This window comes from Phoca vitulina, unplaced genomic scaffold (assembly GCF_004348235.1).
Source record: "Phoca vitulina isolate PV1807 unplaced genomic scaffold, GSC_HSeal_1.0 scaffold9, whole genome shotgun sequence".
NCBI classification, from domain to species: Eukaryota; Metazoa; Chordata; class Mammalia; order Carnivora; family Phocidae; genus Phoca; species Phoca vitulina.
The window spans coordinates 14915257-14940903 of record NW_022589712.1 but is presented as its reverse complement, the minus strand read 5'-3'; the positions used below and the strand labels follow the sequence as shown (position 1 = coordinate 14940903).

Sequence of the window (25647 nt, the reverse complement as noted above, 5' to 3'; positions counted from 1 at the left end):
TCACTAGGATGTGACATAATGCATCATTTAACATGTATTTATCGAGCCTCTCATTTGCCCAGGCCTGAGCTTCAGGACTATAGAACATATCAAAGATCTCTGCTATATTTAAGGTGACAGAGTTCACAAGTGAACTTTATTTTTTTTTTAAGGTCAACTTTTTTTTTTTAATAAAGATTTTATTTATTTCTTCATGAGAGAGAGGCAGAGGGAGAAGCAGCCTCCCCACGGAGCAGAGAGCCTGATGCGGGACTCGATCCCAGGACTCTGGGATCATGACTTGAGCCGAAGGCAGACGCTTAACCAACTGAGCCACCCAGGCGTCCCATGGTCAACTTTTTTTTATTATGTTATGTTAGTCACCATACAGTACATCATTAGTTTTTGATGTAGTGTTCCATGATTCATTGTTTGTGTATAACACTCAGTGCTCCATGCGATACGTGCCCTCCTTAATACCCATCACTGGGCTAACCCATTCCTCCACCCCCCTCCCCTCTAAACCCCTCAGTTTGTTTCCCGGAGTCCATAGTCTCTCATGGTTCGTCTCTCCCTCTGATTTCCGCCCCCTTCAGTTTTCTCTTCCCTCTCCTAATGTCCTCCATGCTATTCCTTAATGTTCCACAAATAAGTGAAACCAAAATTGACTTTCTCTGCTTGACTTATTTCACTTAGCATAATCTCCTCCAGTCCCATCCATGTTGATGTAAAAGTTGGGTATTCATCCTTTCTGATGGCTGAGTAATATTCCATTGTATATATGGACCACATCTTCTTTAACCATTCGTCTGTTGAAGGGCATCTCAGCTCTTTCCACAGTTTGGCTATTGTGGACATTTCTGCTATGAACATTGGGGTGCATGTGGCCCTTCTTTTCACTACATCTGTGTCTTTGGGGTAAATACCCAGTAGTGCAATTGCTGGGTCATAGGGTAGCTCTGTTTTTAACTTTTTGAGGAACTGCCACACTGTTTTCCAAAGTGGCTGTACCAACTTGCATTCCCACCAACAGTGTAAGAGGGTTCCCCTTTCTCCACAACCTCTCCAACATTTGTTGTTTCTTGCCTTGTCAATTTTTGTCATTGTAACTGGTGTAAGGTGGTATCTCAATGTGGTTTTGATTTGAATTTCCCTGATGGCTAATGATGATGAACATTTTTTCATGTGTCTGTTAGCCATTTGTATGTCTTCTTTGGAGAAGTGTCTGTTCATGTCTTCTGCCCATTTTTTGACTTGATTATTTGTTTTTTGGGTGTTGAGTTTGAGAAGTTCTTTATAGATCTTGGATATCAGCCCTTTGTCTGTAGTGTCATTTGCAGATATCTTCTCCCATTCTGTGGTCTGCCTCTTTGTTTTGTTGACTGTTTCCTTTGCTGTGCAGAAGTTTTTATCTTGATGAAGTCCCAAAAGCTCATTTTTGCTTTTGTTTCCCTTGCCTTTGGAGATGTGTCTTGAAAGAAGTTGCTGTGGCCAATGTCAAAGAGGTTACTGCCTATGTTCTCCTCTAGGACTTCGATGGATTCCTGTCTCACTTTGAGGTCTTTCATCCATTTAGAATTTATTTTTGTGTATGGTGTAAGCAAATGGTCAAGTTTCATTCTTCTGTATATAGCTGTCCAGTTTTCCCAGCACCATTTATTGAAGAGACTGTCTTTTTTCCATTGAATATTTTTTCCTGCTTTGTTGAAGATTATTTGACTATAGAGTTGAGGGTCCATAACTGGGCTCTCTATTCCGTTCCATTGATCTATGTGTCTGTTTTTGTGCCAGTACCATGCTGTCTTGGTGATCACAGCTTTGCAATATCCCTGATGAATATGGATGCCAAAATTCTCAACAAGATCCTAGCTAATAGGATCCAACAGTACATTAAAAGGATTATACATCACTACCAGGTGGGATTTATCCCTGGGATGCAAGGGTGGTTCAACATTCACAAATCAATCAGTATGATAGAAAACATTAATAAGAGGAGAGAGAAGAACCATATGGTCCTCTCAATTGATGCAGAAAAAGCATTTGACAAAAATACAGCATCCTTTCCTGATTAAAACTCTTCAGAGTGTAGGGATAGAGGGAACATTTCTCAATTTCATAAAATCCATCTATGAAAAGCCCACAGCGAATATCATTCTCAGTGGGGAAAAGCTGAGAGCCTTTCCCTTAAGATCAGGAAGACGACAAGGATGCCCACTCTTGTCACTATTGTTCAACATAGTACTAGAAGTCCTAGCAACAGCAATCGGACAACAAAAAGAAATAAAAGGTATTCAAATTGGCAAAGAAGAAGTCAAACTCTGTCTCTTCGCAGATGACATGATACTTTATGTGGAAAACCCAAAAGACTCTACCTCTAAATTACTAGAACTCATACAGCAATTCAATAATGTGGCAGAATACAAAATCAATGCACAGAAATCAATTGCTTTCCTATACACTAACAATGTAACTGCAGAAAGAGAAATTAGGGCATCGATTCCATTTACAATAGCACTAAAACCCATAAGATACCTTGGAATAAACCTACCAAAGAGGTGAAGGATCTGTACTTTAGAAACTACAGAACACTTACGAAAGAAATTGAAGAAGACACAAAAAGATGGAAAAACATTCCATGCTCATGGATCGGAAGAATAAACATTGTTAAAATTTCTATGCTGCCCAGAGCAATCTATACCTTCAATGCCATCCTGATCAAAATACCAATGACATTTTTCAAAGTGCTGGAACAAACAATCCTAAAATTTGTATGGAACCAGAAAAGTCCCTGAATTGCCAAGGAAATGTTGAAAAAGAAAAACAAAGCTGGGGGCATCACGTTGCCTGATTTCAAGCTATATTACAAGTGAAACTTTACTGAAAGGAGTAAGCCCTTTTAAGCTTCAAGAAATCGGACATCCCTCCATTTGAGGATTTTGTTAAATCGCCAGCCACCGGTGAATTAGTTTGTGATCTAGTTGTAGAATTATTGTTTGAGACTGTCCCACTGGCAGGCACTTCTTGTCCAGGAGAATGTAATTGGATGTTAGTGACTCTGGCGAGGCTCGGAAGACTCATCCATGACCAAATTAAAGACACCGGGGACTTTATTTGTATCTAAGTCTGCATGATTAGCAGGAGACGAAGAGACCCATGGGGAGATGGGGAGACAAACTGTTTCTTTTACAAGGTGGAGAAAGAAAATTTTAGGTCTGAGTTACAGAACAGCTAAGGAACGGGAGAAAAGAGAGAACTTCACAGGCTGAACCTTGGTGTCTTATTTATTCCTCTTGGCTACAGAATGCCTGCCAGCAGGAGACTCATCACTAAGATATTACGGGGAAACGAAGCCAGGCAAGAAAAATATGTATTGCTTTTCTCCTCACCCCATAAATTCTGTTATTAATAAATCAGATTCTTATAGAACAGCCTGCCACAGCTGTCCCTAGAAACAAGGTTTTATTAGTAGAATTTTTATTAAAATGCACAGTAGTTTTAAGAGTGAACATTATATTTTAAGTCAAAATGCATGTCATTGAGAACACATGTGGTTGTTACTTACCCTTTACTTGATTTGGACCTCGAATCTTAGTTTTTTTGGTGGCGTAAGGCGACATGATTTGACATGCAGTTAAAGGTGTGGTGACCTGTGATTGGTTTTCCATTCTTGGCACTCCCTACCCAGACTTTTGGGAGAGTTCCAAAACAAGGCATTCTTATTGGAGGGCTACTTCTTTGGTTGCTTCAGGTTTCACAAGGGGCATTTTTTTTTTTTTTTTTTAAACATAGCAGCCACAGTCAGAATAGGAATGATGCGATCGTTTTTTAGAATTAAATTTGAAATAAATGTCATCAAAGTGAATTATAATTTTCCAGTATGATTTGGCAAAGAGGGTGATTAATACTCTATGCACTTGCTTTACAGAAAAATTAATTTAAAAAACTATAATATAGATGGGTTTTTTTTCTTGATTACAAACATAAATACATGCTAATTGCAAAGAAGAATCACTGTGTTATTTTGCAGTTTGTGTTTGTCAAGTGCTCTTCCATCAGACAACTCCAGCTCAACAGGGCAGAGACTTGGGTTACTATATACTTGTGGGCACATGCTCTGGGAGGGAAGAGGCATGACCAGGCAGGGCTGATGGCATATAAATCGAGTATTCTTCAGTGGTAGTTCTGCAGCTGCTCCCTTCCATCATTGCTGAGTCCCTAGGGTCACAGTGAATAGGAACCTTGCTCTGGGTCCTGGGATGAAGGAGAACCCTGACTGGGTTTGGATAATGTGATTGGCCACCATAGTGGGCCTTCGTTACTCCTATGCAAGTGAGTAGGTATGACTGGAGTTCTAGATTAGGAGAAAAGGGGGGAAATGTGCCCTTTGCACCCCCACGAGGAATCACTGTTCATCTGTATCCAAGTAGACTCATCAAGGACAATTAATTCACAATGGACCCTAGTGTTAAGAGAACTTGTCAGTTGATTTGAATTTGGCTGCTGGCAGATGACATCATGGGATATTATGGTTACTCCTGAATACAGCCATTTATTGAGAAGATGGTAGATAAGCTGCTGGGCTGGGAGAAGGACAGGGTTGGTAAACAGTCCAGGGGACAATTGAGGTTAGCTGTTGGTTGTGATAGTAGCATGATGGAAAAGTTGGTAATTAATTACCGTTAAAGAAAATTGAACTGATGAACCAACCCTATTTGTATCATATACACAACTTTCTCCCCACTACTAATAGATTTATTCCAAAGTTATAGAAGATACTGAAAACAGAACTTAACAATATGGGGAGGGGACAAAGGGATCAAACCATAAATTGGATCACAGGCTAATTAGGTTATGGAGCTGGATCAGGAGATTTAATGCAGAAACACTGATTCTAACTTACTTTTATTTAGCAATTTGTTTAAGATTTCTCATACTGAAATTGATTATGTAAAGTGAATTGTCTTACCAGAAAGACCTATTTGGAAGACTGCTATAATAAAGTTTCAACAACTGAGAGTGGCCAAGATGTTTTTAATGTATCAAATTTGTGTTATTAATATATTCAGTATGACTTTGGGTCATACCAAGACTCATTTATGTATTCAACTAACTTTAACTATTGAAGTCTAACAGATAATTATGTCTAATAGTAAACAAGACAGATATAGTCTCTGTTCTCATGTGGTTTGCAACTGAGTAGTCTTTGCTATTTTGTTGTGGTGGTTTTACTTTTTTAATTGGGGAAGCTTATAATTTTGACTTCTGTTACGTTCAGGTGTTAGAAATGAAAATGTCATGTGCATTTCTGAGACTCAGCAATACTTAGTTTTTCTTTTCCATGTAAAGAGAAATCTAGTGTCCAATACAGTTAGGCAAAAAAAAAAAAAAAAAAAAAAATATATATATATATATATATATATATATATATTACACATATAGTTTTTGGAATCATGCTGTTAAATATCTGGGAGCCAGTTTTATTGCGGTAATTATTTTAGTGGTGTTAGAAGAGGGTATTAGCTCTGAAAATGATAATAACCACCCTATATTCATACATACAATAAATGTTGAGGCCCACTACAGAATTGTGTTAGATTGGGAGGTTATAAAAAGTTGACTCCATGTGGAATATGTTGACTCCATCCCTGTAATCAGTTTGAGATTACACAGTCATTTAAATATTAAAGTGTTAGGGGCGCCTGGGTGGCTCAGTCGTTAAGCGTCTGCCTTCGGCTCAGGTCATGATCTCAGGGTCCTGGGATCGAGCCCCTCATCGGGCTCCCTGCTCAGCAGAAAGCCTGCTTCTCCCTCTCCCACTCCCCCTGCTTGTGTTCCTGCTCTCACTATCTCTCTCTCTCTCTCTCTGTCAAACAAATAAATAAAATCTTTAAAAAAAATAAATATTAAAGTGTAAATTGATATTTTAGTTGTAATTTTGGTAAATGCTGAAAAGGAGCAGCACTGGGTGCTGCATTTAGTTGATTGCTTAGCTTGGAGGATCAGAGAAAATTTCCTTGAGGAAGGGATGTTGGACTGGATTCAAAGAGATAAGTAGGAGTTAAATAGATAAGGAAAAGGAGAAGCTACATGAAAGAGGAAGAACCTTCTAGATAGATTTCTCTTTCTCTTTCTACCTCTATCTTCACTTCTCTTTCTCTGTTTCTCTATCTGTATCTCTCTCTATCCTTATATTTTAGGAAAGGATAGAAAGATACAACAGGGTTAAATTTATGAGCCCAATTACAAAGCTGCTTCTGCATCCTGAAGATGGAGATGAAAACTTTTTAAGCAGCAAAGGTATCATCTTTATAGTTTCCATTTATGGGCTACTGTTTCTGATGCCTTAACTTTTTCTCTTGACCAGCTTTATGGTCTTCTCCACAGACAATGCCATCACTATTATATGATTATATATATAACTGAGGTGAAATTGGCATATAATGTTACATAAATTTCAGGTGCATAATATTATAATTCCATATTTGTATATACTCCAGAGTGATCACCACCATTAAGTCTCGTTACCATCTATCACCATGCAGTTGGGTCCTTTCAACCCATTTGCCCACCCCCGCCTCCAACCCTCTTCCCTTCTGGTAACCACTAATTTGTTCTACTTATTTATGAGTTTGTTTTGCTTCATGTGTTCATTTGTTTTGTGTTTTAGATTCCGTATATAAGTGAAATCATACAGTATTTGTTTTTCTCTCTCTGACTTATTTCACCTGGCATAATACCTTCAGGTTCATCCATGTTGTTGCAAATGGCAAGATTTCCTTCTCTTTTATGGCTAAATAGTATTCCATTGTATATTTATGCACTTTTTGACTTCATCTGTTCATCCATCAGTGAACACATAGGCTGTTGCCATATCTTCACTGTTGTAAATAATGCTTTAATGAACACAGGGTGCATGCATATATCTTTTTGAATTAGCATTTTCTTATTCTTTGGATAAATACCCAGAAATGAAATAGCTGGATCATACAGTAGTTCTATTTTTAATTTTTTGAGGTATCTCCATCCTGTTTTCCACAGTGGCTGTATTGATTTATATTCATACCAACAGTGCACAAGTGTTCCCTTTTCTCCACATCCTTCCTAACACTTGTTTTTTCTTGTCTTTATTTTTTGAGAGGGAGAAAGGGGGGGAGAGGGGGAGGGAGAGGTAGCGAGAGAATCTTAAGCAGGCTCCATGCACAGCATGGAGCCCGACACAAGACTGGATCTCATATCCCTGAGATCATGACCTGAGTCGAAATCAAGAGTCAGATGCTTAATTGACTGAGCCACCTAGGCGCCCCCATTTCTTCTCTTTTTGATAATAGTCATTCTAACAGGTATGAGGTGATCTCTCATTGAGGTTTTGATTTGTATTTCCCTGATAATTAGAGACATTGAACATCTTTCCATGTGCCTTTTGGCCATCTGTATGTCTTCTTTGTAAACCTGTCTATTCAGATTTTCTGTCCATTTTTAAATCCGGTTGTTTATGTTTTATTGTTAAGTTGCATGAATTCTTTTTTTTTTAAAGATTTTATTTATTTATTTGACAGAGAGAGACACAGTGAGAGAGGGAACACAAGCAGGGGGAGTGGGAGAGGGAGAAGCAGGCTCCCCGTGGAGCAGGGAGCCCGATGCGGGGATCGATTCCAGGACTCTGGGATCATGACCTGAGCCGAAGGCAGACGCTTAACGACGGAGCCACCCAGGCACCCCTAAGTTGTATGAATTCTTAATATATTTTGGACATTAACCCCTTATTGGATATACAATTTGCAAATATTTTCTCCCATTCAGTAGCTGGTCTTTTCATTTTGTTGGTGGCTTCCTTTGCAGTGCAGAAGCTTTTTAGTTTGATGTGGTTCCTTTTATTTATTTATTTTTTTCCCCCCTTGCCTTTGAAGTCAGATAAAAAATAACTTTGCTAAGACCAATGTCAGGGAGCTTACTGCCTATGTTTTCTTCTAGGAATTTTACACTTTCAAGTATTACATTCAAGCCATTAATCAATTTTGAGTTAATTTTTGTATATACTGTAAGACATGGTCTAGTTTTCTTCTTTTGCACATGGCTGTCCCCTTTTCCATGTGTCATATATTGATGAGACTGTCCTTTTCCCATTGTATATTCTTGGTTTCTTTGTCATAAAATAATTGACCATATAAGTGTGGGTTTATTTCTAAACCCTCTATTCTGTTACATTGCTCTGTATGTTTTTATGTTAATACTACACTATTTGCTTATTATAGCTTTGTAGTATAGTTTGAAATCAGGAGTGTGATATCTTCGGCTTTGTTTTTCTCAAGATTGTTTTGGCTATTAAGGGTCTTTTGTGGTTCCATACAAATTTTGGAATTATTTGTTCTAGTTTTTTTTTTTTTTTAAGATTTTATTTATTTGACACAGAGAGAGAGAGGCAGGAGAGAGGAAGCACAAGCAGGAGGAGTGGGAGAAGGAGAAGCAGGCTCCCCACTGAGCAGGGAGCCCGATTCAGGACTCCATCCCAGGACCCTGGAGTCATGACCTGAGCCGAAGGCAGATGCTTAACTGACTGAGCCACCCAGGCGCCCCCATTTGTTCTAGTTCTATGAAAAGTGCCATTGGGATTTTGACAGGGATTGCATTGAATGTGTAGATTGCCTTGGGTAGTATGGACATTTTAACAATAATTAATTCTTCCAATTCATGAGCATGGAATATTTTCCATTTTTTGGTGTCTTCTTCAGTTTCTTTTATCAGTGTCTTGTGGTTTTCACTGTACAGGTCTTTCACTTCCTTGGTTAAATTTATTCCTAGGAATTGATTCAATTGTAAATGGGAGTGTTTTCTTAATTTCTTTCTGATAGTTCATTATTAGTATATAGAAATACAACAGATTTCTGTATATTAATTTTGTATTCCGTACCTTTACTGTATTCATTTATTGTTCTAACAGTTTTTTACTGGAGTCTTTAGGGTTTTCCACATATGGTATCAAGTCATGTGCAAATAGTGACAGTTTTACTTCTTCCTCACCAATTTTAATGCCTTTTAATTATTTTTCTTGCCCTACTATGTGAATACAAATGGCAGGAGTGGCATCTTTATCTTATTCCTGATTTTAGAGGAAAAGATTTCAGCTTTTGAATATTGAGTGTGTTAGCTTTGGGTTTGTCATGTATGGCCTTTATTATGTTGAAGTATTTTCCCTCTATACTCACTTTGTTGAGAGTTTTTACCATAAATGGATGTTGAATTTTGTTAAACGCTTTTTCTGCATCTATTGAGATGATCATATGATTTTTATTCTTCATTTTGTTAATGTGGTATATCACATTGATGGATTTGTGAATATTGAGCCACCCTTGAATCCTTGGAATAAATCCCACTTGATCATGGTGTATAATCATTTTAATGTATTGTTGAATTCAATTTGCTAATATTTTGTTGATGATTTTACATCTCTGTTCATTAGGGGTATTGGCCTATAATTTTCTTTCTTGTAGTATCCCTGTCTGGTTTTGGTATCAGGGTAATGCTGGCCTTATAAAATAAATTTGGAAGCATTCCTTCCTCTAATTTTTTGGAAGATTTTGAGAAGGGTAGGTATTCAGTAATCTTTGAATGTTTGGTGGAATTCACTAGTGAAACCATCTGGTTCTGGACTTTTGTTTTTTGGGAGGTTTTTGATTACTGATTCAATCTCCTTGCTTGTAATCAGTCTATTCAGATTTTCTATTTTTTCATGATTCAATCTTAGAAGATTATGGAATCATATTTTGACTCAGATTCTCAGGTAGGATGATTCAGAAATTCTCCTTCAACATAACAGCATGAAAGGCAATGACTTGTTATTCCAAACAATGAAGGGACAGAATAAAATTAATGTTTATATTAGGTAAAAGCACTTCTTGCTCACTATTTTGCCTTTGATTTTTAAAAGTAAACTTTTTATTTTAGATTGGTTTTAGATTTACAATATTAATGCAAAGATAATACAGAGAGTTCTTGTATACCCATACATAGTTTCCTTTATTGTTAACATCTTACATTATATGTTTTGAGGATTTCTGGTCAGATATTTTGTTAAATGTCCCTCAATTTGGATTTGTTTTATGTTTTCTCATGGTTAGACTGGGGTAAATCTGTTTTTAGGAGGGAGGCCACAGAGATAAACTGCCATTGTCGTCACATCATATCAAGGGTATATACTATCAATATGAGTTATTGCTGTTGATGTTAACCCTGATCACCTGGCTTGAGGCAGTATTTGTGAAATGTGTGTACTGTAAAGTTACTCTTTTCTTTTCCTTTTCCATTCAGTCCTTTTTGGAAGGAAGGAAGTCACTATGTGCAGCTCATACTTTAGGAGTAGGGAGTTATGCTCCCCTTCCTAAGGGTAGAGTATCTGCCTAAATTATTTGGAATTGCCTATTCTTTTCCATTAATTTATTTATTTAGTCATCAGTATAGACTCATGGATATTTATGTTTGGGGGCATAATCTCACACTGTTGTATTTATTTTTCTGTCCACATTGTTCCAGCTTTGACATTGGGAGCTCTTTCAGTTGGCTCCTGTATCCCTTTGATGTACACCTACCATTGCAGGATTTTTGTTTTGGAGCACTTTCTTTCTGTCAGTACAAGATGGTTCAGACTCACCTTTTATTTCTTACCTCAGTCCTAGAATCAGCCATTTCTTTATGGAGTGATGATTCTCTTATTGGAAACCAAGATCTGGGCCATAGACATACTTGCTGTTACTGGGATATTGTTATCTCTAGGCCCTCTAAGCTGACCGTGCAAGGAGATATATGTGTGTATTAGTCCATCTGTATACACATGTCTATAATATATTTTAAAGTTTTATTCACTTATTTGAGAGAAAGAGAGAGTGTGCATGCATGTGTGCACATGGAGTGGAGGGGGGAGGGGCAGAGGGAGAGAATGTCAAGCAGACTGGCCACTGAGCACAGAGCCTGACGTGGGACTAGATCCCACGACCCTGAGATGATGACCTGAGCCAAGGTCATGAGTCAGATGCTTAACTGACTGAGCCACCCAGGCTCCCATATTTGTATATATAACTATCTGTGTCTATGTTAAGGTAAACATGAATATATACTAGGTCTCCAAATGTAACCATTATAGTAACACGGATCATTCTAGCCTCCTCTTACATATCTGTCACTTTGTACTCCAATAGTGTGATTCATGGCTCCCACCATCTGCTATTCATCTACTTAATCATTTAATTCCATTGTACCTATATAGTGGTTTCACAATTGTTAACAATTTATCAACTGAACAGTGTTTGTGTCCAGTCCCTTTTGCCTTTAGTTTTAACTGACTCCACTCATTTCCAAATTACTTAAGTTAATACCTTATTTCTCTACCTCCTTCAGTAAAATTGGTTCATACATTTGGATTCTTTTGTAACATTCTTCATTGCACCCTGGAATCCTCAGATTTTCTAAATGGATTTTTAAAATGTGCATATGTAGGGATGCCCGGGTGGCTCAGTTGGTTAAACGGCTGCCTTTGGCTCAGGTCATGATCCGGGGGTCTTGGGATCGAGTCCCGCATCGGGCTCCTTGCTATGCGGGGAGCTTGCTTCTCCCTCTGCCTGTCACTCCCCCTGCTTGTGCTTAACTCTCTGTCTCTCTTTCCCTCTCTCTCTGACAAATAAATAAAATCTTAAAAAAATAAAATAAAATGTGCATATGTTAAGTTTATTCTTTGTCCTGTAAAGTTTTATGGTTTTGGAAAATACTTAATGTCTTGTATTCATCATTACAGTAACATATTACTATAAAATAGTTTCTATTACTGTAACATAGAAGTTTCTCTACCTTATAAATTATCCTGTGCTTCATCCATTTGACCTCTCCCTCTTGCCTTGAGCCCCCGGTGACCTCTGATCTGTTTAGCATCCCTGTAGTTTTGTCTTTTCTAGAATGCCCTATAATTGGAATCATATAGTATGTAACTTTTTTAGACTGGCTAGTTAGCAACATGCATTTACATTTCATCTGTATCTTTTCATGGCTTGATAGCTTATTTCTTTTTATCACTGAATAGTATTCAACTGTATGGATGTACCACTGTTTTGTTTATTCCTTCATTTATGAAAGACATCTTGGTTGTTTCCAGTTTATGGAAATTATGAATGGAGCTGATATAAACATTTGAATGCAGATTTTTGTGTGGGCATTAGTTTTGAAATCATTGGGTAAATACCTAGGAGCACAGTTGTTGGACCATGTGGTAAGACTGTGTTTAGCTTCATAAGAAACTGCCAACCTGTCTTCCAAAGTAGCTGTACTGTACTACTTTGCATTCTCACCGGGAATGAATGAGAGTTTCTGCTGCTCCACATTCTTGTCAGCACTTGGTATTTGTTAGTGTTTTGGATTTTAACCGCTTTAATAGGTATATAGTGATACTTTATTGTTGTTTTAATTTGCAAATTCTGAATAACAAGCGATGTTGAGCATCTTTTCATGTTTTTTTTCTTTACCAATTATATATATATATGTGAGGTGCCTTTTTAGTTCTTTTGCCCGTTAAAAGCTTTTTTGTTGTTGTTTTCTTTTTATTGGGTTTTAAGAGTTCTTTGTATATTTTCATTACAGGTCTTTATCCAATATGTATTTTGCAAATATTTTTCCCTGTCTGTGGCTTGTCTTTTTTATTCTTTTAACAGCGTTTTTTTTTCAGAGTAGAATTTAAAATTTTAGTTTTAATGCAAGTCCAACTTACTAATTTCCTTTTTTAATAGGTTGTGTTATTGGTGTTGTGTTTAAAAACCACCAAACTCAAGATCATTAGAATTTTTTCTGTTTTCTTCAAAAAGTTTTAGTTTCTCATTATCATTTAGGTCAGTGATCCACTTGAATTAATTTTTGTGTAAGGTGTAAGGTTTGTGTTTAGACTCTTTTACATGTGGATACCTAATTGTTCCAACAAAATTTGTTGAAAAGACTATCTTTTCTCCATTTAATTTCCTTCTCTCCTTTGTCAAAGATAAGTTGACTATATTTGTGTGGTTCTATTTCTAGACTCATTCTTCTGGTCCGCTGGGCTACTAGTGTATTCTTTCACCAATACCACACTGTCTTTATTAGTGTAGCCTTTATAGTAAGTCTTGAAATCAAATAGTGACAGTCCCCCAATTTCTAAAGTATTTCAGTTCTCTTTTAGTATTAAACACCATTCTGGGTCTTTTGCCTTTTCATTTAAACTTTAGAATCAGTTTGTCGATTTCTGCAAAATAGGTTGCTGGGATTTTGATTGGGATTGCACTGAATCTATAGTTCAAGTTGGGAAGAATTGACATTTCATAGTACTGAACATTATGAACATAAACAATATTGAACTTCCAATTCATGACCATTTCAGTTTTTTAGGTCGTCTTTTATTTTTCCATCAGTGTTTTCGTTTTCTACGTAGAGGTCCTGTGTATAGTTTGTACATAGTTTATACCTTAGTGTTTCATTTCATATACTATTGTAGGTGGTATTATTTTTAAAATTTCAAGTTCCAGTTGTTCATTGTTGATATAAAGGAAAGCAGTTGACTCTTGTATATTGACCTTGTATCGTTTAACTGTGGTGTAATCACTTCTTAGTTCTGGGGGGGGTGGGGTTTGTTTTGTTTTTTTTGTTTGTTTGTTTTTGTTTTTTGTCAATTCATTGGAATTTTCTGCATATGTAATCATGTCATCTGTGAATATAGACTGTTTTATTTCTTCCTTTACAATCTGTATACCTTTAATTTATTTTTCTTGTTTTATTACAATAAGATTTTCAGTGTGATGTTGAATAGGGAGTGACAGAGGACATTCTTGCCTTGTTCCTGATTTTAGGGGGAAAGCATCCAGCTTTTAATCATTAAGGAGATGTTAGCTATAGATTTTTTGTGTTTTGTTTTGTTTTGTTGATAGATGTCTTTTAATAAATTGAAGTTATTACCTATTGCTACTTTACTGAGAGTTTTTTTTAAGTCATGAATGGGTATTCAGTTTTGTCAAATGCTTTTTATATGTCAATTAATATGGTCATATGACTTCTCCTGTGTTTTCTCTATTGTAGTGGTGGATTAATAGTGATTTCTTTTCAATTGTTGAACTTGCCCTTACATACCTGGAAAAAATCCCAGTTGGTCACGGTGTATAATTCCTTTTATGCATTCTGGATTTGACTTCATGACGTTTGTTGAGGATTTTTGTGCCAATGCTCAGCGGAGATATTAGTTTGTAGTTTTTCTTTCTTGTAATGTCTTTATCTGATTTTGGTATCAGAGTAGTGCCGGACTCATGGAATAAATTAGAAAGTGCTTTCTCTGCTTTTGTTTTCTGAAAGAGACCATAGAGAATTGACATGGTTTCATTCTTACATAGTTATTTTAGAAACAACTCATTAAACCACCTGTGCCTGGTGAATTTTTGGGAAAATTATTAATTATCAATTCAATTTATTTTATTGATTAAGGATATTATTTGTATCTCCTGTTATAAGTTTTGGTAGTTTGTGTCTTTCAAGGAACTAGTATATTTCATCTAAATTATCAGATTTGTGGGCATAGAGTTGCTCATGGTATTTCTTTATTAACCTTTTAATGTCCTCGGGGCCACTAATGGTGACTCTTCTTTCATTTGTGATACTGGTAATTTATGTCTTCTTTCTTTTATCTTAATTATCCTGGTTAGAAGTTTATCAATTTTGTTGATCTTTTCAAAGAACCAGTTTTTGTCTCATAATTTTCTTTGTTGTGCTCCCATTTTCAATTTAATTAATTTCTGCTCTGATTTTTATTATTTTTCTTCTGCTTGCTTTAGGCTTGATCTTCTTTCTCTAGTTTCCTAAGGTGGAAGCTTGGGTTATTGATATACATTTCTTATCTAATGTGTGAATGTAATGCTTTAAGTTTTCTTCTTTAATGCTATGAGTATTGCTTTTCCTACATGCCACATATGGTGATAAGTTTTATTTTCATTTTCATTTAGTTAAAAATTCTTAAAAATTTCTATTGAGACTTCTTCCTTGAGCCATATGTTCTTTAGAAGTATGTTGTTTAATATCCAAATATTTGGGAATGTTCCAGGTATCTTTCTATTATTGATTCTTAGTTTACTTCAGTACTTTTTAGTTTATTTAATGGTTTGTATTATTTTTCTTTTTAATATTTGTTAAGGGTGTTTTTATGGCCCAGAATGTGCTCTATCTTGGAACTTGAGAATAATGTGTATTCATCTGTTGTTTGATGGAGTATTCTATAAATATTAGCTAGATTAAGTTGATTGATAGTGTTGTTGAGGTCAACTTTATCTATATTGATTTTCTGTCTACTTAAACTATCAGTTATTGACAGGGAGATAATGAAGTTTCTTTCTAGCTCTAATAGCAGATTTGCGTGTTTTCAGGTTTAACCATATTGCCTCCCACCAGAAACATCTTTAAAAAACTGGATAAAAATATTTGAAACAACTGTTTATAAACCTTCGATATCAGGCAGTGTGGGGCATTGCCTCTTGAAAAAGAGAAATTAAATGAAGTGAGTCTACACTTGCTCCAGCTTCCTGGCTGGAGAGAGTTCCAGGCCATAGCTCAGGGAGGGGGAACTCAGGTGTAACTAAACATAGAAGGGAGCACATGATCATTGTTCAATGAATGGTACAGGAAAGAAAAGTTACAAGAATGGAGGAAGTAGGGCCACTAGACTGGGGTGCATCCAAGATTGACTATGGGTGAAATGAAGTTTTACTTGGGTTTTGGAGGCCAATATAAGAGGGGTAGAAAGAGCAAAGATAGTTGGAAAGTATTATATAAAAAGTGGTACAGATCCAATCCTGTTTCATAAAAATAAAGGTTTGTGGAGGGAAATTGTAAAGATAGCCTTGAAAAGTACCTTGGGATTATTTGTGGAAATTCATGAGTCTTAATGTAATGTTTGATTTAACTCAGTGGGTCAGTGAATGTAAAATAAAATCAGTATGTAAAATAAAATCAGTATGTAAAATAAAATCAGTAAACCCCCTTAGAAATAAGATTTTTCCCTAATCCCAATACAACACACACACACACACACACACACTCACACTGAAACATAGCTGCTTTAGACAAAGGGGAAAAATGGGATGACCAGAAGCCCCAACTACACCACCTCTGATACTTCCTCAGAACTGCTAAGTTTTCAGAGTATAGTTAAAGAATGCCTGCTGTAAAGTAAGGAAATCTTTGAGAGACTAAGACAGACAATAACAGGGTGAAATGGGTGTGTAATGAAGATGAACCAACTGCCAGGGAATTGGATTGGGGAAGGGAGATTGAAGGTAGGCAAGGAAACACATTAGGAGCTACTGCATTGATTTAGGCAAGAAGGGATAGGGGCATGAACTAGGATGGCAGTAAAGACAGAAAGAGGCTCAAGGAAGAAATACATGAGGGAATACTAGGTTGTGGTGATTTGTTGGATGTGAAAGAAGGAAGGGGTAGAGCATTAAGTTGCTCTGAAAAAACTGGATAATTTATAGTCCCTTGACCTGGTACACTTAAGGGTCATGACAATATTAATAATAGTTTATGGTTACATAATTCACTTAGGCTCAAATCTCTGAGCTAGGGCATGCTAGTTATTCTAAACTTTTTTCTTCTGTTAGATGGGGGACTATAACAGCTCCTACCTTATAGGGTTGATTTCTAGTATTTGAAAATAAAACATTAGAATTGATGGAGGGGAGTTTCTCTGGAGCAGGTTTTTCTTAGCTCTTAACTTTATTTAATTCTTAATTAGTGCTTCTGTTTTCTTCAACATATTGAATTAAAACGATTTTAGTGCATTTCTTTGTCTGGCTTTTTAGTATCTCATGAATAATGTGAAATTATTGAGAAATAAAAGAAAAGTGATTATGCAAATGTTTGAAATATTTAATAATACATTAAAGTAGTCTTAGGGAACTGGAAAAATTACTAAAGTTATACTTGATTTTTGTAGAGGCACAGAGTATTAAGAAAAAAGATCATTTCAGAAAAAGAAAGTTTAAAAAGGAGAATGCATTACAAGCAAATAATCCAATGAATTCTTTTAATTAATGAATATTCAGATAACACATTAATTTTTCCTGAGATACAACAGCCAAGCCAAAGAAGTTAAAGAACAACAACAACAAAAAAGAATGATTAAACAAACTCTGAGGTTAATTAGAAGTAATCGTTCAAACTACCTCGTGTGATACATTAGGACAGATGCTTTTATTTTAAGGCCAGGACATAATTTTTGAAGCAATTGATATGTCTTTAGACCCTTTCTCCTTGCCAGAACTCAGCCCTGAGCTGCCTTACAGCATATCTTTCAGATCCCAGGCAGCCTTGGAAGAGATACCCTCTGCTTGCTGTAACCTAGAGAGAGCTCTGTGCACCTTCTCTCTCCCTTTTATTCCCATACCAGTTGCCCGTGTTACTTGCTTTAATAAATTCTCTTAAGTTAACACTTCCTAGTGGATTAGAATCACTCAAATGGACTTTGCATGCTGCTAAGTGGAAGTTCTATACTCAGCCTTTCTAAATCCTTACAACAGTGTGACAAGGATATTAGAGAAGGCTTAACCCAAGGGGATAAAATTCAAACTGGTGGCATTTCACACTTAATGGTGGGCTTGCTGGAGGAGAGGAAATTTATTTTCTCAATCCCTCATAGGAAACCAGTGGGTAATCCTTGAATTATTGTAAGCTTAACATTTTAAGAAGGGAGTGTAAAGAAGTTTGCTTTGATGTAAGTGTTGCCTAATCAGTGACATAACCTGAGAGCTAATAATGTGTATACTCCGGTATATCCATTGCAGGACATTTGTCTTGTGCTGCTGAATATTTTACTCAGCCACTCTGGGAAAGGACATTTTCGTGTACTGAATGACACTACATCTTGTTTATATGGTATTACAGGCTAAAATGCTATTTGCTGCAAAGAAGTGTCTCACCTGTCAGGAGGCTGCCTGTTTAATATTTGCATGATCTAAGCTAATTGCCTTTTTTTTTTTCCCCTTTGCTTTGTGAACTCATTTTTGGTCTTTTGGTTTTTTTACTGATAGTTAACATAAGTTAGACAAAGGGGAATGAGCTTAAATACAATACATATCAATCTAAGTTGCTGCTCTACAAATAATTCTGGAAAATGTCTTGGTGGGGAGCATAAAGTTTTTAATTTTACTTTTGGATTTCAATTATGCATGCCATTCCTGTGCCCCATCACTCTCTGTAATTAAGAACTGGCTGTATGTCCCATAGCCACACAGCCTGTAATCATTGGTTCTGATCTGTGATTCTCGTTTAACCTAGGTTAAAATAGAAGTCAAAATTGGGTCAGTTTTTTTTACTTTCTCCCACTCAATTCCAATTTGATTTTTTTTAACTACTATAAAATATTTGTGCAATATTGTTACTGGTAAATGACGCTGATATATCACTGGTAATGTGACAATTACTACTTACAAGTGGAAAAGGGTTTCTTCCTCATTGAGCTGTGTCCTAGGATCCTACTACATGCAGTTGGACAAATAAAATGTATGATTTTTTATTTTTGTTCTGTTTGTACATTTTTTAAAGATTTTATTTATTTGAAAGAAAGAGAAAGAGAGAGAGAGAAGGGGGAGGGCAGGGAGGATCAGAGGGAGAGGGAGAGGCAGGCTTCTCACTGAGCAGAGACCCCGACACTGGGTTGGATCCCATGCCCCCGGGATCATGACCTGAGCCAAAGGCAGACACTCAACCTACTGAACCACCTAGGCGTCCCCTGTTTGTACATTTTGTGGGGACTTTGGCATTTGAAAAATATAGTACATTTAGGGGTAAATTAGAGAAAATATTTGTTAATGCTAATTGAATCCACCTTTACCTATTGGACTATTTGATGATTTTATAAATATTCAACTCTCTCCTTGATCTTTCTGATTGTGTCTCATTGTTCTACATGCTAAACCTGTGCCCATTTTTGTCTTGTGTTCAAAAACCTAGATCATATATTTGTGAGACTCAACTCATTCTGAGTAGACTACTTCTAAATTTCTCCAAGAAAGGAAATTTCGCAATTTGGCTTAAATGTAACTTCTCTTGGAGAAGCTTTCTTTGTCTCCTCTTCCTTGACTCACCTCCTCCCTTCCATTGTGTTTTGGGCAGTTTGTTCGTTCATTCATTCATTCATTCATCCATCCAGTGAGTACTGAATGATTCTTGATTGATGTCTTTCTCCCTCCAACCTGAAAACTTAATGGAGGGTAACATAATCTATCTTTGTTTACACTGATTCATCTGTGAATATACATTATAAGTAGTGAACACATTTTTACCAAATGAACAAATACTTTGATAAATTTGATAACTGCTGCTATTAGTACCTAAATTGAGTCTAAAATCCTTTTTTGGAAATCATATCATCTGTACTATGACTGCTGGGGCCTTTTCAAGTGGGTGGTAGTACTGTGTTTTGTTTTGTTGTGTTAACCTTCTATTCCATTGTCTTTACTTTTGAAAACTTTAAAAAATAAATTACATTTATAACAGAAAGCATAGTCCTTATTTTTAGGAAGTAAAATGCTTATGTGTCGTTGTGATCAGGTAACTCCTGATTTCATCTTAGGAAAAACAATATAATTTTTAACCATTTTTTCTTTAGTCAAATCCCTTGCTTTTATCTTTCCATGTAGATTGGATATTAAAAGATTTTCATTGCTGGTACAGATTTCCTATAAGATCTGTTCACATTCCCAATCTTTTTCTAAAGTTGTAGAGTAGGGAAATAAAGAATATTTGAATAATACAATAACACTGAAGAACAATGTACTTTTTTATCCCAGTCCCCACCCAAAATAGGTAAACTTCAATCACAGTTCATCCTTTCAAAATTCTGACCTCAAAATTTCCTAAGAAATGTGACCCTAAAGGAAGTTTTTGCTTTTGATTCCCCCGCCCCCTGCATTTTTCATTCTAAGACTAGTGGTCTTACATCACAAATGGAAGACCTTAGAGTCATACAGTCTTGAGAAGGTGTATTGAAGGTCACCTAGTGCAAATGCTCACTGGATAATTGAATCCGTCCAGTAACATCCCCATAAAGTCTTCGTGTAGCTTATTATTGGGAATCTCCAGTGATCCAAGTATCTTTTCCCATGGCAGCAGATTCTATCTTTATTGTCAGCTTTGACTGTTGCAAACTGCTTCCTCCTATTGAACTCTACTCATAGTTTCCACATATTTCTTCTGTGTTACCATTTGGGCTCGTAAAGAGCAAGTTGAACCCATCTCTCACTTAGTTTGGGCTGCTATAACTGAAATACAATAGATTGCGTGGCTTAAACAACAAATGTTTATTTTTCACAGTTCTGGAGATTGAGGAGTCCAAGATCAAGGTGCCAGCAGATCTGCTGTCTGAATAAGGTCTGCTTCCTGGCTTGAGAGAGCTGTCTTCTTGTATCCTCTCATGGTAGAGAGAGCAAGCTCCTACTAGCTTTCTGGCCTCTTAGAAAGGCACTAATCCCATTCATGAGGGCTGTACTCTCATGACCTAATTACCTACCAAGGACTCCACCTCCAAGTACCATCACTTTGGGATTAGATTTCAACATATGAATTTTTGGGGACACAAACATTCAGACCATAACACCATCTTTATAGGATAGCCCAGTTGAGGATGACACTCATGTTTCCTCCAAGTCTTCTTTTCTCTACGATAACCCCTCTTAGTTCCTCAGTTGATCTCCATGTGACTTGATTTCACGTCTCCCCACTATCCTAGTTACTCTAATTTTAAAAAGTTTATTTTGCTTATATAGGAAGCATCCAGCAATGGATGTGATAACTCCAGGTCTGCACGAATGAGCTGAGAGTAGAGAGTATCATCTTTCTTAGTTCAGATGCTCTTATCTCATTAGCGCTCCTGGCAATGAATTAGTTGAAGTGCCTAAGGACAGTGGCAGGTCAGATACATCTGTTCTCATCCGACTTATATTATTTCTGGATATTTTTAGATTCGTCAACTTTGTTGATAATTGATTAAATTTTAAAACTGTTAACTGGAAAAACATCTTCATTTTAGAGGCAGGATCTGGAATCATACTTAATAGAGAATGGTCTTGGACAAGTTCATTAACCTTCTTACGGAGCTGTTTCCCAGTATTTACTTTAAAGATTATTGTGAGGACTAAATTAGTTGTAAAGTGCTCTTATGTAAATGTATATAAAGTGCTTAAAATATATGGTGAGTGCTGAGTGTGTATTAGTGATAATAATCTTTACTATTATTACTTATTCCAAGAGTTCTGAGAAATGCTTATTTTAATCCTGAATAAATAGGAAGGGTCTGTGACTTTGTTATATTTTGAAGGCATTGTCTAATATATTTAATCTAGACCTATAAGAATAAAAGTTACACATAAAAAATTCACAACCACACATTTGTCCAAATTCTTTGACAAATCAGAACAGAATAGAACAAAGTTCTGACATTAGTTATTCATTTGTTATAGAGTGAGAGAACAGGTAATATATTACAAAGTGTATTCTTCTCATGTCTTTAATATTAAAAATAATTGTGTTAGCTTTTTACCAAAATGATTATTTTTTCATATAAATCTTTATTTTTTTTTTAAAGATTTTATTTGAGAGAGAGAGAGAGTGCACAAGCAGTGGGGAGAGGCAGAGCAAGAAGGAGAAGCAGACTCCCTGCTGAGCAGGGAGACCTACCTTGCAGGGCTCGATCCCAGGACCCCGGGATCATGACCTGAGCCGAAGGCAGACGCTTAACTGACTGAGTCACCCAGGCACCCTGAGATGAATATTTTTGAAAATATGGAAGCTTCTGTTAATTTTTGTCTTTTTAAGATATTTGTTTCTGCTGATATATTTCAGCACCAGAGCATGGCCTTTTCCAGGTTAAGATGCTGAACTAAAACCTCAAAGAATCACTGCAAAAGAGATTGGATTCCCCTTCTGTCTATAATTTAGTTAGTGAGAACCACAGCTGGGTAAGCCTTTGAGGGGCAATTATTTTCAACTGTTTTAAAGCTTTTATATTAGGGAAACAGAAATACATTTGTGAAAATCTTAGAACCGAGTAAACAACTTGACTGTCTTAGGTCAAGTACTAAGTAAGTTGATAAGGTACAGCTTAGCCACAAAGACTTGCTGAGCACCTGTGGAATCCAGAGGTTGTCAGATACATTTCGGATAAGTCATTCCCTTTCAGTGTCTTCCATTAAGAGGCCTACTTGGACGAATAGGATGGTAGGAAGTGCTTCTTTCATTGCCTTTTAAATTTACTGTTAAAAGAATATTCATAGCAGAAACAGTCTTTGATGCTAAGCCATATTTCAAGAACAAGTAATTATTATACGTTCTTTTTATAGCATCTGTGACACGCGCACACATACACACACACAAACAGTTTGTCAGAATCAGCTTTTACTGGCTCACAAAAGTCCACTGTTAACTTTCCAGGAGTTCTGTAAACCACTTGATATCAGACAAGTAGCCTGGAATTTACTACAGTGGGAGTATTTACTCCATGGAAATCGGTGAATGCTATACATCAAAGCCCTTTTTTCTTCTTAGGCAGCTGGCTGGTAAAAACTTACTAGTACACCCATGCCTCAAAATATTTATGTAAATAAAGGCTATTACCTTTGAAATTGGTTTTAGTAGGAAAGTTTACATGAGAAAAAGACATAAACTGGTTTTTTTTTTTTTTTTTTTTTCTGTGTTCTCAGGGATACGGAAAGACCGAAGAGGAGGGAGAATGTTGAAACACAAGCGCCAGAGAGATGATGGGGAGGGCAGGAATGAAGTGGGGTCCTCCGGAGATGTGAGGGCTTCCAGCCTTTGGCCAAGCCCGCTCTTGATTAAGCATGCTAAGAAGAACAGCCCAGCCTTGTCCCTGACAGCCGATCAGATGGTCAGTGCCTTGTTGGAGGCTGAGCCCCCCATAATCTATTCCGACTACGATCCTTCCAGACCCTTCAGTGAGGCTTCGATGATGGGCTTGCTGACCAACCTTGCTGACAGGGAGCTGGTTCACATGATCAACTGGGCAAAGAGGGTGCCAGGTAAGAACACTAAGCTCAACATTTATTTTGAGAGTCAATAACTACTCATGACCTGGTTGTGCTGGCATGGGAGAAGTAGGGAGAAACAACAGCTTGCTATCGAATTGGTTTCAAGGTTACTTCTGAATTTGTTCATTTTTACTATCAACATACTATCATTCTCCTGGAAATTAGGAGATAATGTTTTAAAATCAAAATCTAGAAGATTAAAGTCTTCCACCTGATATTTATTTATTTATTTTTGTTTGTTTGTTTGTTTTTGACATTATTTATTTTTAACCAAAGAATCTGGGATGGTCACAACATAATAAGTGCATGTACTATTATGTGTTCATACTATCAGAAGTTCTTAACACAGAATGACCCATGCACTACAGATTTGTAATACTGAGAACTTTTGTTCGAAGCACCTCAATTATTAATAGACAATTTTATCTTAAAATATTTTCTTTTAAGATCTTTATGGACTAAAGAGATAATAACAGGTGTCTTTACTGAATGCCAGTTATCTACTCAGCTGTTAACTCAATATTTTAGGAGAAAGGTAATACAAAGGAACCATAAATTAGGTTCTCATCCCTGAGAGGAGTTTGCAGAAAGAATCACTGGCTGAAGTGACACTTGGTCCTTCAGTTGGTTCTCTCAGAACTGGTGTTCCTTTAAAACTTGACTGTTGCTCTTGTTCAGGGAGAAGAACTCTAGTTATTATGGAAACAAGACTAGAAAATGACCTCCTACGTGCCCCAACATATCCAGTCAGGAGCTAACGTAGATGAACCAAGGCAAGAGGAAGTTACATCTTTTTTCTGGGCTTATAGATCAAATGAGTCATGGTTTTAGACAGAGATCGTTTTGTGTGGTTTCTTTTAATAGATGAAATTAATTATTACCTATGAAGCATGGGTTTTTTTTTTTATTAAACTAAAGAAATGTAGAGTTTTGTACTTGTATTTCAGAGTTCACTGATTACAGACCAAGTGAACAAATATCTGGCCTTAGAGACTATTTCATGTATTTGCATCTGTTAACATATGAACTTGTGGTCCTTTGAATAAGGAGCCAGCAGTGTTTGATCCCAACTTGATAGAGGGCATCCATGTAGGGGGTGGAGATTGCATTAAATGGAGACATGAGGATTGACAGGCATATTTAGATTTTTAGGGTCAATCCAACTGGCAAGTAAAAAGTGTTGGCCATCTTCGAAATTAAGGGTTTTCTTGAGCACTTACCTAGCTTAGCATTCTCATGTGAAGCAGATCCATGTAAGCAGATATTGGAATTTAAATGTAACATGGTTATAAGCTTTGTCTTTATATTTGTTACTGCCTTTTTAAAAAATACTTTGGGAGAAGAGAAAAAACAAAACAAAACAAAACAAAAAATAGCCATGTACCTGAGAGCCAACTCTTGGTTGCTGTTAAGTTTTATTGTCCTATAAGGATATATTTTCCCTCTTGAAGTCTTGTCAGTATTAATTCCAAAGCACTGTCGTACACAAGTATATATTTTCATACTTATCTGTAGATTTCCATCATGACATTTTTATAATTATAAAAACTTGAAGGGCGTGTGAAATAACTGGAATGAAGTTCAAGTATATTAGCAGTGAATGAAGTATTCATGGCAATAATCTTCTAAATTTGGGAATGAAATGGAGACAGCAAGGGAAAGAAAATATGTCCATGCTTAGTTATCCCATTGTTAAACCCAGAACTAAACAAAATTTATGATAATGAGATTTATAGCAAAACCACTTGATTATATTAGATTAAAAGACCGAAATGATTCCAAAACCCCTGGACCAAACAATGTCTTATTACTTGATGGTTAAAAAAGAATTATAAAGGCAGAAATGAAATTGTGTGTACACCATTGAAATACAGCTGTTGTAAATCAAAAGCCTACTTGTCTGACCAAGCAGAATAATTTACGTGTGAATGGTGGGAGGAGCAGAGGGAAAGGAGAGAGAGAATCTCAGGCAGATTTGATCTCATGACCCTGAGATCATGACCTGAGCCAAAATGAAGGGTCGGATGCTTAACTGACTGAGCCACCCAGGTGCCCCTTAGTTAATCTTTAGATACTATCAATAGAACAGAAATTGTGAGTTGACTTCATTTTTAAAAACTTCAGTTTTAATGAGGTATAATTGACAAAATCATAAGATATTTAAAGTTGTGGCAATTTGGTATACGTAGGCTTTGTGAAAGGATCCCCTCCCATCTAGTTAATTAACATATCCATCACCTCACTTTTTTTTTTTTTTTTTGGTGAGAACATTTAAGTTCTACTCTCAGCAAATTTTATATGATATAGTGTTATCAGTTATAGTCATCATGATTTATATTAGATCCTCAGACCTCTTTCATCTGGTCTGACAGTTTATATTCTTACCAACCTCTCCCTATCTGTCCCACCTGCCAAACCCTGGCAACCACTTTTCTACTCTGTTTCTATGAGTTTGACATTTTTGTCTCCTTAGATTCCACATCTAAGTGCTATCATACAGTATTTATCTCTCTCTCTCTCTTTGGCTTATTTCACTTAACATAAGGCATTAAGGTCTATCCACGTTGTTACAAATAGGATTTCC

At 36.4% G+C, this 25647-nt stretch overlaps 1 protein-coding gene across 1 annotated transcript in view; it reads left to right on the top strand.

The window, feature by feature from the left end:
* Positions 1–25647, top strand: part of ESR1 (estrogen receptor 1) — a 265211-nt gene that overhangs the window by 86932 nt on the left and 152632 nt on the right. The window contains exon 5 of the mRNA XM_032407648.1: positions 22719–23054. Within this exon, the coding sequence (XP_032263539.1) occupies positions 22719–23054 (336 nt within the window). The remainder of the gene's footprint in view (positions 1–22718; positions 23055–25647) is intronic.